Source organism: Sphaerodactylus townsendi, linkage group LG13 (genome assembly GCF_021028975.2).
Source record: "Sphaerodactylus townsendi isolate TG3544 linkage group LG13, MPM_Stown_v2.3, whole genome shotgun sequence".
In the NCBI taxonomy this organism is placed as follows: domain Eukaryota; kingdom Metazoa; phylum Chordata; class Lepidosauria; order Squamata; family Sphaerodactylidae; genus Sphaerodactylus; species Sphaerodactylus townsendi.
Genome location: NC_059437.1, coordinates 57,403,410 through 57,417,465, shown reverse-complemented (window position 1 = coordinate 57,417,465; position 14,056 = coordinate 57,403,410). Strand labels below are relative to the sequence as shown.

General features: G+C 53.8%; 1 protein-coding gene across 1 annotated transcript in view; it reads right to left on the bottom strand.

The window, feature by feature from the left end:
- Nucleotides 1-923: 923 nt before the first annotated feature.
- The window catches only part of MYO18B (myosin XVIIIB), a 108,106-nt gene continuing 94,973 nt past the window's right edge, over nucleotides 924-14,056 (bottom strand). Inside the window, exons 45-47 of the mRNA XM_048513886.1 lie at nucleotides 13,774-13,935; nucleotides 3,423-4,705; nucleotides 924-1,116 (exon numbers count right to left, since the gene is read on the bottom strand). Coding sequence (XP_048369843.1) covers nucleotides 3,424-4,705; nucleotides 13,774-13,935 — 1,444 coding nt within the window. The 3' untranslated portion in view covers nucleotides 924-1,116; nucleotide 3,423. The remainder of the gene's footprint in view (nucleotides 1,117-3,422; nucleotides 4,706-13,773; nucleotides 13,936-14,056) is intronic.

The window sequence follows — 14,056 nt, the reverse complement described above, 5'->3', positions numbered from 1 at the left end:
ATCTCTGTGGCCAAACTTTTCCAGATGCTTTTATGCTTCCAACTGCCGGCCACAGCGGGCTTTTGGTTCCTTCTCACTCAAGCAATATTCTGGCTGCATCTGGATGAAACCAGGCCGGGGATCATTCTACGAGAGGAGAGGGGCCCTCCACCCTTTTGAGCTTGCAGACACCTTTGAGTGCAGCTCCAAAATGGCTGCCACAAAATGGCTGCCCCCAGAGGTGCAGCCGGTCACCAAATGGATGCCCCAGCTGACCTTGCATTGCCCAGTGAAGATCCTGGAGTTGCGGTGGAAGTAGCTGCAAGGCAATGCTTTTAAAAACCACACAGCCAATCAAATCTTCCACGGCCAGTCAGAAGCCTTGTGGGGTCAAAGCCCACCTGGCAGGCACCAGGGAAGGCGGTGCTGAGTGCCACAGTGCCTGTGGGCACCATGTTGGGCACCTGGTCTGATCAGCTAACTAAACTGCAAGAAAGAGAACAAGGATTCTCTGATGGATGGATCTTGTGATGCAGTCAGGTGAGCATGGGTATAAACACACCTGTCCACGAGGAGAAAGAAGCGCCCCCATATAAGAGAGCGGCAACAGTTCTCCGCAGCTGTTCCGGGCAGAATGGCTCCCCCCCCAGCCCCCCCCTCCTTAGGCACCCCCAGGACCCAAGCCTGCAGGAACCTCTTCATGATCTCCTCCCACATTGCGGCTCCAACCATTGGCCTTCTCTTGCTGCTACAAATTCAAGCCCGCTGGGTTGTGCGCTTCTTACAGCACCTGGTTGGGAATGCAGTATCAACAAAGAGAAACTCTCAGATCCTTTCCAAAGCCAGGCACTCCCCCCCCCCCCCCAAAAACCCATTTAGCCTGATCTGTTGTACTAAGTCGGAAAGAAGTGGTTGGGGGGGGGGGGGGAGAGAAAAGGCCCATCTCCATTAAGCAAATGTTTTATTTTGCAAGAGACACAGAGAGCTCCCAAACCAGCTTCTGCTGTGTCTGTCACACATCTTGCACCTTTGGGTCAAAGGCCCAGGCAGGGCTGGGGGGACAGAAAGCCCGGCCTGTGGGGGAGAGCGGTCCAAGCGGATCCATCTTCGATGCTGCTTGGGTTGATGTTTTGACCCCTGAAGGATAAAAAGAAGGAAAAGAAAGACATGTAGACCTCAGAACGCATTGATGTGGGCTTTCCTCAGAGGTGCTGCAGCTTCCGTGCCCTTTGATTCAGAACATGTGCTCCCCCCCCTCCTTTCCTTTGAAGCCCAGACTCCCCGCTTGGGCCAGGGTCTGGCCACTTCCACCCCACTCCCAAAGGCTCAGCATTCGGGGTGAATAAACGAGGTCCTGAGCTTGCCCACTGGCTCAAAGCCCTAGATGTGTCACCCCGTCCAGGGATCAATTAAACATTTGCTGAAGCTGAGCTGCACAAGCCTTGTTCCCCGGCTGGCTCCTAATGAGCCCCTTTGCTGGCAAGCGAAGCCGAAGCTGCTGTGGCGAGAGCGAGAAGTTGGACCCCCCTCCCTTCCCAGCCTGCCCTTCAACCTCCTTCAGCTTGCTAAATACTTTAGCAGAGATTAATTGGTGGGTTGTTAGGAGTCCAGGAGGCCAAAGACAGCACCCCCCAGCCTACATCTGCCACGCTGTCCTGCCTTCATCCCGGCAGCAGTCATAAGGACCAAGCTGTGCCCACGAAACAGCACACACACATGGACCCTGGGCCCATCACGGTCAGTATTGGCTGTTCATACTGCCAGCAGCAATCCAGGGCTTCAGCATCCCCTCCTGCCTGGTTCTTTTAACTGGAGATGCAAAGGATTGAACCCGTGACCTCCTAAATGCCGAGCAGATGCTTTGCCACTGAGCCACACCACAGCTTGGAGTGATGTGTTGAAAATGAGGACAACATGGTAATCACGATGCTTGGCTTTATGCGGCACTTGGGGACAGTTAAAGATTTTCACAGAGGCTATTTTGTTGCATTCTTGACAGCCACCCTGCAAGGTAGACCACTATGATTATCCTTGCATGGCTAACAGAGAAGGGTGCGCCATGACGGAGGTGAGTTTCAAGGGCAGAACTGTGCTTCTCTGCCTCCTTGCAGCCGTTACACCCAAGAAGCCTCTTGGGACACCTCCTGCTTCCCTCTCCCCTCCCAAAGATCCACGGGCAAAACAGAGGGGCAGGTGGGCTTCCGAGGGGAAGCAGCATTTTCTGTTTGTGCAAAGCACCTGCGTTGATGGTGCGGTTCTGGATTCTTTCCTATTTCCGGGCCCTGACGTCTCATCCCCCTGCCCCTCACCACAAATCACAGTCCCCCACAACTAATTTAAACAAAGACCCTCGGCCATTCTGGGCAGACACATGGTGTGCCTTGTAACAAAATGTTTTCTGAACGCACCCACGGCCGCTGCAGCAGCTTCTGCGGACTCGCTCACTCGCAAGGCAGCTTTGCCAGCTCACATTTCTTAATTTGGTCTAAGCACTTAACTGCTGTGGTGGGGTTCATTAGGGAGTCAACGCCGGCTCAGGGTACTAAATCCTGAGTTTTGATGTGGCCAAGTTACAGAGGCCTCTGGAGCTGATGCAAGTTAATCAGAGGCAGAAGCCAAAGAAATGGGGGCGAGGGGTGGGGGGCGGAGGTTCTTTGAACAGAAAGCCAAGAGCTTCATGATAGAAATGCCTCTTCAAATAGATCTGCCCAGACCCCAAAGCCACGGACATGCAAAGGCCAAAATGAATGTTAAAATGCAAGCAGCAGCCTTGTGATGCCGCTCAGAAATGCTCAAGTTTGGCTTTCAGCCCATCTCCAGGAGAAGGGAGTTTTGCCACTTCACAAGAGCAGCGCCTGTTTGGTTTGGAAGGACATGGCCATCCGGCGAGGAGGAAGCTGCCCCTCCCCTGGGCCCAGAGGCCCCCCAGGCATGCGCAGACACCAACCCCACAACCAGAATAGGTGGCCAGCGGGGGCCCCCACAGCCTTTTAGTGCCTGCCAGGCTGTGCTCCGGTTTGGAACTCTGCAGTGCCGCTGCTTGGCTCTGTCCTCGTGGGCTCCAGGGGCTGCCCTCGCTGTCACTGTGAGGCCTTCGGACTCCAGCCCGGAAAGGAACTCTGTCTGGAGTGACCAGGGGCCGTTAGAGCTCAGGGCGGACAGGGGCGAGGCAAAGGCTCAGCAGCAAATCCCCCGGGGCTGGCTTCAACGGCCCACAACAGTTGCCCAACTCTGGTTTTGCTGTGAGAGCAGGGACTAGGAGTTAGGGTTGGGAAAGGACCCGCAGAGGGCTGGCATCTGCAGGCACAACCCTTGGAACAAGCGGCCACTTCTAAAGGAAAGTAGCTGAGCCTGCACAGTCTCGTTCCACCAACTGCGCCGCTCAGTGGCAGCAACTGACCTGCTGAGTCCCCTCCTCGTGTGCCAAAGCGCCAGCCACTCACCTTACTCTTTCTTCAAGTATTTCATCATGATGCTGTTGACGTCGTCATCCTTCCCGTCTGCCTCGGACCGTCCCCCATCTTTGGCGACTGCAGCGTTGGCTTTCTCAACACACCCTTCCCCTTCCAGCCTCTGGATGCTCGGCCTGCTCTTGATGCTGTCGGCACTTTTGAACGACACCACAGAGCCGGAAGAGGAGGAAGAATCTGAGAGGTTTCCAGGGTCCTCTTTGCGTCTCAGGCCTGGCGAAACGGGGGTCTCAGAGAAGAAAGTGCGGCCACTGGAGACCTGGTCTTCAAAGTGGACGCTCATGGGCCTGTGACCTTCCTTCCTTTCCTTGGGGCCTCGGGAGAGGCTGCTGGTTGACTGGGCTTTCCGGATGGCCGGAAGAATATCATCAAAGTCAACGTTTGTCTTTCTTTCGTAGCTTAGCGTAGGTATTTCCCAAGAGAACGGGCCGCTTTCCTTTCCTTTGCTCGCAGCATCTCCAAATCTCTTGCTCTGAAACACCAGAGGATCCGTGCCCAGGTCCATATCCGCGGTTCCTTCCAGGTGGCTCCTCCATGGCTTATGCCTCGAAGCGCTGGACGTTTCCCCTCTTGGGGCCGAGGAACTGAGTTCTGAGTGTGCCTCATCTACGTTCTGATTGAGGGAGTCACAGGAACCAAACTTGGAGACCCTCTTCAGAATGGGCGAGGGGGCTGGTCGAATCCCACCCTCGGAGGAGATGCTTCGCAAACTGGAAGACCGGGTCAGGCCTGCTCCAACACTTTCCCCAAGTTTGTCTGGTCTGACTGGGAAATCGTCCTCCTCCTGCAAAGTCCGGCACCTTCTCAGGGACGAGGCCCCCGTCGTTTGGTAAATGGGCAAAGACGAAGCCTCATCCAGTGCCAGGACTCCCGGCTCTTTGTCTTTCAACCTCTGCCTCCGCAGCTCTTCCACATATTCAGAGAGGGCCGATGAAGAGTGTGACAATTTGCCCTCAGCTGAAGGAGACATCCTTCTAATCACAGATGGGGACACGGGACTTGCCAGTTTTCCTTCTGCAGACGCCACTGGAGACGACCTCTTTCTCATCATGGATGGAGAGACAGGGCCTAATTTTCTGGGCACGTCAGAGTCCTCTCTGGGAAGGAGCTTCCCATATTCCCACCTCTGAGCACCCAGGGAAGGGCTTGTGACGCTGTTGCCCAAATCCTCCTCCCGGGCATTTCGTCCATATTCCTGTCTTTTAACACTCAAAGAAGACGACGCCGGGGGGCTCCAGCTGAGATCCTTGTTTATCCTGGGACCAAAAAATAAATAAAAAGATAACACTGTGACAGAGCCCATGTGCAATAGAGCAGGTCTCTCCTGGATCTGCAACCACGCATCCACAATTGTCACCTGGGGAATAAACATTTAATTTAAATATTAAATTGGAAACATCTTCTGGTCTGTGCAGCTAGCTCACTTGGTGTTGAAGAATATAATTTCTGAACATAATTAAAGGAATAATAAAATGGCTGAATGAATCAGAACAGCTACAAATCCCAGCCACAGTTCCGAGAACACAGTAAAACTGGTGCCGTTCTCTCCACGACTGATCAAGTTAACTGTTTTATTATGATTGAATATTTCATTGCATTGTTTCCTAGCCCACCTTGCGTGTTGCACAGGCATTTGCACCCTAGGTTTGCACAACTTTGCCAGAAGCCAAGCAAGGGAACTGCTCTGAAGAGGCAAGCAATCACCAAACCGGGAGAGCCTCAAGGGGAGGAGAAACTCTTCCTAACACCCGAGGTTGTTCTGTGCAGAGTTATGCTTGAAGCATTACTGTGATGACCCCAAGCAGTCCCGGGACGTCCTGAGTGTGCAAGCAGCACACACTTGCTGCAATGGAGGCAGCTAACTCGCGGCACAGGCAACAACTGCGGGAGAGAACGGCCCTTCCCACTCCTGGCTAGAGCTCCACATCTGCCCACAGCAGACCCGGGGCTCTGAGCTGCAGTCAGCCCAAAGACCGTTCATTCCTCTCAAGCCCCAGCATGGCCCCTCCTCCCACCCCTGAAAGCCACACCCCTTGGAGCATGAGGAGGGAGTGGCCAGCGCCCCAGGAGGATTCTGTGCCCCCCCTTGCCTCAAGTCCTGGAGAGCCAGAAGGGAAGGCTTCCTCCCAAGCCTCTGCCACTGTTCACTGGGGGAGGAAGGCTGAAAGGGCCCTTGGATCCCATCTTGGTTTGGGGAAGCCTGGGTCAGTGGGTAGAGTTGGGCTGGCAGGCTGGTGGTCCCAGCTGGGTTCAGGTCTTGCTGACCACAACTGGAGGGCCAGGTCCCAGTGAGGTTTTCTGTCTTTGCAGAGGAGGACAGGTAGGTAGGAACTCACTGGGAGTTTACACACACACAGACCCCCGGCTGAGTTGCCTCACAGCAGCCAGCCTTGAAACAGCCCCCCCCCCCCCCCCGCTTTTTATATATCACAAATGGAAGAAGAACTGCAGATATGGATTTACACCTGCATGTGCAGGGAGAGCCATTTTTTCCTCCTTTGAAAAATGCAGCTGTTAAAAGATTTAGCCTTGACGATAATAAACCCTTCTGGCTGGGGAGAAGGGATGCTGTTTCCATAGCAACATTATGCCGTTCTATAATCTGGCCGACAATGCAGGGCACACTGAGACCAGACTCGGCTGACCTGAAACAAAATTTACACCTGTAGATCTCCTAAGGTATCTCCACCTCTGCGGAGAAGATCCAGCACACGGGAAGGAGCTGGGAAAACACAGCAGCGAGTGAAGCACTTCTGAAAATGGCCGACACCCCCTAGCAAGATCGTGACAATGGAGAAGGAAGGGGGCAGCCAGTGTGGAGGCAGGCAGGCAGGCCCCAGGACTGAGAAACGGAAGAGGTGTTGATCCTGTGCTGGGGCCAGGCAGGGAGCTACACAGGCCAACGCTTCTGGGGCACTTTGACACACTGATTGGATTTCTGGCCTGGCACAGGTAGCCCCACATCCCAAGGGGCCGGGATGAACGCAAGCCATATTATGGAGCAAGGGCAGGGGAAGAGGGAGCCTTCTGGTAGGAAAGAAGTGAGCCAGCGCTGGCCGAACCAAAAGACCCCCAGCAGTGCCAGGAGGTGGCAGGAACCGGGCTCCTCAGAGCTGCAAAGTTCAAGGAAATGCACACAACCAAAGGGACCTACACTCAGCTGAAAGCACTCACCCTCTGGCCTAAGCTTTTGGGCAGGCTGAGAAGGACCCCTCTTCTTTTTCCCACTCTCACTGAAAAGGCTGCCTCTCCCTTCAATGGCCCTCACTCATGAAGGGCTAGTTAAGAGCGAGGGCTCCTATTAGTACAGTGGTGGCAAACCTATGGCACAGGTGCCAGAGGTGGCACTCAGAGCCCTCTCTGTGGGCACGAGCAAACAGAGTTGCCCCCCCACACACACACACACATCTAGGCTGGCCTGGGCCGCTGGGCTCAATTATTAGCATTAAACCTAAGACCTAGTGTCATATGTGATTTCCCTTTGGTGTAGCAATAGCATCATCCCATGACACCTAGTTTTGGGGAAGAAGTAGGTAACCCTGTTAAGCGCTGTTAAACTCCACTGATTTTCATGCGAAGAACTAGAGCGCGATCCTTTACCTGGGAGAAAGCTTGGTTGCTGGCAATGGGGCTTGCCTCTGAGTAAACCCTCCTAGGGTCATGATTCACCCGTTGGAAGAGTTGCCCGGTTGCTTCAAAGCAAAGCCACCGACTACCACCAAGCTTACTCCTGAGTAACACACGCCTCAGAGCCAGCCATTTTTTTTTCTAAACTAAAGCCTCAGTATTCTGGTTAAATTGCCATGTTGGCACTTTGCGATAAATAAGTGGGTTTTGGGTTGCAATTTGGGCACTCGGTCTAGAAAAGGTTCGCCATCACTGTATTAGTGGCATCACTGACAAGTTTGATCCCTCACTGGATGCGAGGAAGGAGAGAGAGCAGCAGCAGCAGCTCCCCAGAACATAGACTACACAAATCACAACCTCCCCCCAAGTCAGCGTTTCTTCTATGAGACTCTTTGGTTGTCAAAGAAGCACAGGCTGAAGCTCTGGAGAGCTGGCTCTGACCCATTACTGCAGTCTTTGCTTCCGTCTGACACACACACGTGTACCTGTGGAAATGAGATCCAGTCAAAAGTACTCTAGATGAGTTGGTGTGGACTCCAGGTTGCTGCTGCAGAGCCCAAAATCTTAGTGGCAATTGGCTGGGGTGGGGGGGAGCACTGTTCATCCATGAGGCACACATTGGGCTGGTCCTAACATAAGATGAGTGAGCGCGTACACACACACATGCGTCCCCAGTTTGCACACAAAAGGCTTCATACCCTCAAAGCGCACGGCTGAATGCCTCCCACTTGCACCATCATGGTACAAACGCTGTTAGAGGCAGCCAACTCTTCTGCTCACCACTTTCTTTACAGCAGCCTCAGCTGCCAAGGCATGCGGGGGGGGGGGGCACATTGTCCACAGCTGCCCAGATGATTGTCAAAAAGCACCTGGAACCTCTTAGGAGAACCGTCACCTCTCTGTTGCCATAGAAACCAGCCAACCAGGCCTTGTCAGAGCAAGTTATTCAGCTAGCATTAGGTATAGTTAGTTCAGTTTAGCTTAGGTGTAGGCTACTTTAGCGATATGTTCTTGCATTTAGATTTGTGATTAAGCTGGGCTTTTGTTCCAACATAGCTGTAGTTTATATGGGGGTGAGTTCTTGGGCCATTGCGTTTTTCCGTAGTATATTACTGAAAGAGAAAGTCGCCATCTATCTTATTATTGTTTGTTTATGCTGCTAGTGGTGTTTGTTGCCATGAGTATTGTTGCTTTATATAATTTATGAAGGTATGTTATGATTACTGATGCCTCTGTTATGTTATGACTATGATTACCGATGCTTCTGTTGTTATAATGCTATGTTTAAAATGCTGTGTTCATTGCTGTTTAGAAAGATATGTTATAATGCTATGTTTATTGATTCTATGTTTATTGATGTTGTGTTTCTTGATGGTTGTTATTTAACACTATGATTATTGGCCTTGTCATTTTGCAGCTGTTGTTCACCACCCTGAGTCTTCCGGGGGAGGGTGGTATATAAATCTAATAAATCAAACCAAGCATTGTTGGAGTGGGCAAACATGTCCGTTCTCTCCTCTCCATGGCATGTCTAGGAAGGGGCCCAATGGAACTGAGAACTGGGACTCTTTGCTGAACTTGAAAGGCAACTGAGAAAGGTAGGCCTGCACCTCCCCCCCACCCCCAAAAAAAGGCTTCAGTACAAGGACATGTTGGAAGAAACAGCTGGAATCGCTGCAGTGGAGGCCAGCCGGCTCTTTGCTGCCTGGCTTTGCAGAAACAGGTGCTTTCAAGCTTTCCTTTGCTGTTTCAAGCTTCCTTGTCAATGGGGAACATCTGTTGAAATGCCCCCACATCTGCCTTCAGGAGCTAGGATCCCACTTGGTCTGGAGGGGTCCTCTCCGGTGCTAGAGAAGTACCCCCTCCCAACTCCTTCCACTGGAATACAGAGATCAAAGCACTGACCTACTTCACAGGGCTGTCCTAAAGATGACAGAGGTCCAAATGGGCTTGGGCAGTTAAGAGATGCTTCTGACAGCTGCCAGGATTGTTAACCGCTTTGGCCATCAGCACCCAACTGCTTTGTGGGTTTTTTGCCTTTCCCCAATTTAATTTTTCCCAAAACAGACTTCATTCTTTACTGGGATGAGAAGCGGTTTCCTTTCCTCTTTAAAACAACAGCCCCAGAAGCTGACCAGTTGGTTTCGACTGACACTAGTTTAACTCAACTTAGCTTTGCCCATCCAAGTCCCCGGGGAGGGCAGGAGGTGGCCTGCAGGGAGGCTGGGGGGTGGCTCCAATGGTCACGGCAGCAGCAAGCTGGGCCAGGAGCTGTCCTGCACTGCAGTGGCCATCTGAGCCGCCCCCACCCCCGGGGGGTGCCCGGGGCAGGTGTTGCCATTTCCTCCCAATACACCTCTGTGTCAGGGTGTGTCTCTCAAGCATGACAAGGGACCTTTGCTGGAATCTCAGCAGCTGGCGGGCCCCAGGCGGGCCAAGACCCAGAGAACCAACAGCCGTGGGCTACTGGAGACTGGCCGGTGACATTTTCCTTTCCACACGGCTCAGTTGAATGGCCTCGCTTGGCAGCCGTTCACCTCTGAGCAGAGAGAAGCTGCTGCTGATCTCACCGCCAAAGGAGAGATCTCGGTTGTGTCCCCCTCCCCAAGTAAGAAAAGGGCCAGCTGAGACCCAACCGGAGAATCCGAAGGCATCCTTCAGCCAAACGGAATTCTGCAGTGTGCAATCTACACCAAAGCAAATGACATACAACAGTAATTAGCGCAGATTACACAGTAATTAGGGTGATTATGCTTATGCTCGTTGAAATCATTTATGCAATAATATCTGTACTTGAATTGAAGCGGGGGGGGGCACGGCTGGAGGAAAGAGAGGACTGCTGTAAACCCACAGGGGGGAGCCGGCCCGGATGGAAACGGCCTGGCCTGGCGGGGGGCGGGAGGGGGGCAGCGCTCTGGCATAAACTGCAAATCTTCCCTAATTCTGTCTCTGGGAATCTCACCAGAACAGCAGGCATCCAGCAAGAGCTGAGTTGCAGCTAGGCCTCTCCAGCCATTCTCATGCCCCTTCCTCAGTCTCCCCCCACCCCCACCCCCACCCCCCACCCCGCTTGCCAGACCACTCCCTCATCCCCATACAGCAGGTTCTCAAAACGTATAAGCAGTTCCAAAATGTTCAGAAGAGGCCTTGGGCTTCACCCCAAAATGTCTGTTGTGCTGAGAAGTCAATAAGACGTTGGGAAGTTTTAAACTCAATGCCCTCCTATGATGGGGGGAACTTTTCCTGCCTGGGTGGGGCAGGGCTGCCTGCTTTGCTTACCAAAGGCTCCAGTGCCACCCCCAACACCAAAATCCACGGGCACGGGATGAGTGACGGAGACCCGGGAGAGCTGCTGGCGGAGCTGACCAAACGGGTGGCGACACGGCTGGTTGAGTATCAGGCTGCTTTATCTGTTCACTGTGTGGAGCTCCCGGCAGACCCCGAAGGTGACGCCTCCCGGGGTTTTCCAAAGCATCTCCTGCTTCACTCAGGGGCAGGACAGCCAGACCTGGCCCTTTATTTTAGGGAAGAGATCCCTTGGGAACGAACCAAGTGGGCCCTAGGAAGCCTATTGGCAGAGGCTGGAGACTGTCTCATAGGAACACCTTCCAAGTGAGTGAAACCTTGTCTTGGAAAGCATTTCATTCACTTCAAAAGACAAGAGGTGTCATAGTGACTTTGCTCAGTGCGCCCCCAAATTTCTAATTTCTCATGGGGAAAAAACTGGAAAAGTCCCCACAATAATGTCTCCCCCACCCCAAGTCTTCATATCTCCACATGGAGAAGAATGGGGGGGGGGGGGAGATGCAAGGATATTGCAAGGAAGATGGATGGGGAAAGAACTGGCCCTGATCCAGCTCTCTTTCACATCACCCAATAATCAGTTGTGTCTCTCAGTGCTCTAGATCATCTCCCACCTGAACCCCCCCCCCATGGAGGAAAGCAGCCCCCCGTCCATCAGTCTGGGGCCAGAGCAATTGGCTGGACAGCTCACATCCATCAATGGCCAGCAGCCACACCACAGTGCGCCTTGCAAGACCACTGCTGTCCGGGAAGAAGACGCACGCGCCCCACGCCTGAAAAGGATTTCTGTGGGGCCTCTTTTCTGCTTCTTTAACCAGCAAGACACGCCCCCCACCCCACCCCACCCCTGTAGTTGAGAACCAACTATAATGTGTCATCCACCGGATCAGCCATTCCTTTCCCAGTCGAGGTGATCACAAAACAGGCAACGGGACAGGCGGCCCAGGAAGCTCTTGGCTTCCACACTGGCTGACAAAGACCTTTTCCAAATGCTTTCATATTCTGCGCAATGTGCAAACTTTGCAAATCTACAGAACTGTTTAGATTTCTCTGGCACAGCAGAGTCCCGGGGGACTAATAAAGGGGCACTGTTTGCTGGGATAAATCCAGCAGAAGCGCTTGCCATTTATTCCTGTCTGCGCACACACCCCTCCCGTGCAGCCCAAATTATTTCTGCTTAAAAAAGAAACAGCAGCCATTGACCAAAACCATTCTGTCCTGGACGGCTCAACTGCCAGGAGGCGGGGTCAGGGCAGCAAATCGGTTCCAGGCTGCGACTTGCTGCGTTAAATCCCACCTCCTGCCACAGCCGTGCTTGACATGCAGCTCAGCACCATTCCTGCGGGTTCTCCACAGGAGAACAACCCTGAGCCATTTCTCCTATTGCTGCTGAAGCTGCCCATAAAACACAACAGCAATGGGGGGGGGGGCTTCCCTGTTGCAGGTTTCCCCCTCCCAGCCCCCCAGCAGTGGCCACCCCTCTTCTGGGCCACTGAGGATGTTGCAGAATCTTTTAAATTCAGCAACTGAGTTCTGTTATATCCCTGCAATGTTATCACAATCCATGCACCAGATTCACCAAATTCCCAGCTTCTATTGAAAAAAGGGGGGCTTTTGTTCTTTTTGTTGTGGAGTCAGCCTTCCCCCCTCATACTCAGTCATGGATCCAAGAGGGGAGAAAAGCCCCCAAGAGTCATGGGGAGGAAATAATCACTGTGAGGAGAACGACTATGGTGTGCCCTCTTTGCCAGAAACGTGCAACAAAGCCACAGAACAGCCAGGGAACTCCCAAAGAGGTGCACAAACAGGGAAGCTGGGAAAAGCCCTACTTCCCGGCTGCACCCAACCCAGGGTGAGCAGCCTGGGTGGAAATGGCCATGGATTGGAGGCCACGCAAAACATGGCCCAGACATGCAAGGGAGCCAGCTGCAGCGGTGAGTTGCTACAGAAAGAAAACAAATAGCAGCTCAGGGTTGGGGGAGCCCCAGTGCCCATTTTCCCACTCCCCCCTTTGTGCACGATTCCAGACCCCTGTTTCCAGTGCCAGGAGTTGATGCGCCTTTTGGGGGAGGTGGGGGACAGGTGGGATCTGGGACTGTGAGGAGAACAAATGGCCAAGGAAGTCACGGGGGCCAGGTCTTCCTCCTGCCATTGGATGCCCTTCAGTAACCCTTCCCCATCCCAGCTGTAAGATCAGCTCTGCTACAAAGATGACAAAAATCATCATGCACCTGAAGCACTTTCAGCACGAAGAGTTGTGAGCATTAACAATTGCTGTTGTTGTTTCATAGGTGTGGGGAAAATGGGCTTCTTTTTGAAAAAGGAGGGGACTTCCAAGGGTTCGGTTGCCTTCGCCTGCTTCCCCAGGGCAAGTGTGTTCCTGCGCCAGCCATTTCCGGGGTCCCAGCAGAGAGAAGCTTGAGGGCAGGAGCCTGTGTTACTTGCCTAGCGTTTGTTCTTGAAGGCCCGCAGCTGAATATCAGCCAGTGACCTGGGAGGTGAGCTGCTGCCGCTGCTTTGGTGCTCTTGAAAGGATTTGAAATGTCAGATGTGTGGAGATTTCCTCAACCTTCACTTCCAAAGCAGGGCACGATTTGAGCTCTATGACTGCAGCCGCTTGTCCTCCAGAAGAGAAGGAACTGCAAAGAGGAGGCGGAGAATAGCTTCCCCCCCCCCCAACCCCACTGTTTGGGCCGCCCTGCCGAGCCGGTCCAGGAGATGCCCTCCTGAGCTCTCTGTCGAGTTCCGCACAGCATTTGCCCCTTGTGCAGGGCCGGGCCCAGGGTCTCACTGTGGGGTGCCGTGCCCAGGCGCAACCCTGAGACAGAATATCCACCAGGCTACAATGAGCCCCTCCCTCTCCTGAGCAACAGACCAATCTCCATGCAGCGCATGAGTCAAACACCAAGAGGGTGGCCTAGCTCATGCCAGGAAGAAGAAAAGGGGGCAGGCAGGCAGGCAGGAGAGCCAGCAAACAAATGGGAAGAACCAGAGGGAGCCTGTCGGCTCTGTGGGGCCAGAAGATACGCCCATCTCTGATGCTGAATATTCATGTTGGCAAATATGAAATGCAAAATGCTGCTTCTCAGAACCTCCGCTTCAAATGCTCAACAGACTTCAAGGGCCAGAAGTGGCAGCAGGGGCGCCCTGGGCGTGGGGGGGGGGGCTCCTCTGACGCCGAGTGGGGCTACAAGGTCCAGAGCCCAGGCAGAGAAGACACCAGCACAGACTCCAGCCAGGGCCTGACTGAAGATGCCAGGGTTCGAGGTTAGGACACGGCAGGGCTCCCAGTGAATGCCCAATGGCAACCCTTTCTCAGCCAGCTGAGACCCCACCGCCCACCCCGGCACAGCTCCCTCCAGCCTTCCCCCGAAGACCCCCTCCCGCTCCTCACCTCAGGCTCTGCGCACTGCGGCTGTCTGCAGGTTGTCTCGAGAAGGTTCCAGCCAGACTCGTGCCTGATGGAGAGGACCAACCCGAAGCTGACCACGACTGGACGCTTCCTTCAGGCTCCAGGTTCAAGCTCCAACTGGACCCCAAGCTCAGCTGGCTCTCGCTGCAAGCAGAAGACAGAAGGCTTGGATCATGGGCTGCTCCGGGAGCACAGCCCTGCCCTGCCCGAGCCCCTCTGCGCAGGCGGCACAGCCACAGTTCGGCTTTGGCTGAGCCACAGCTAG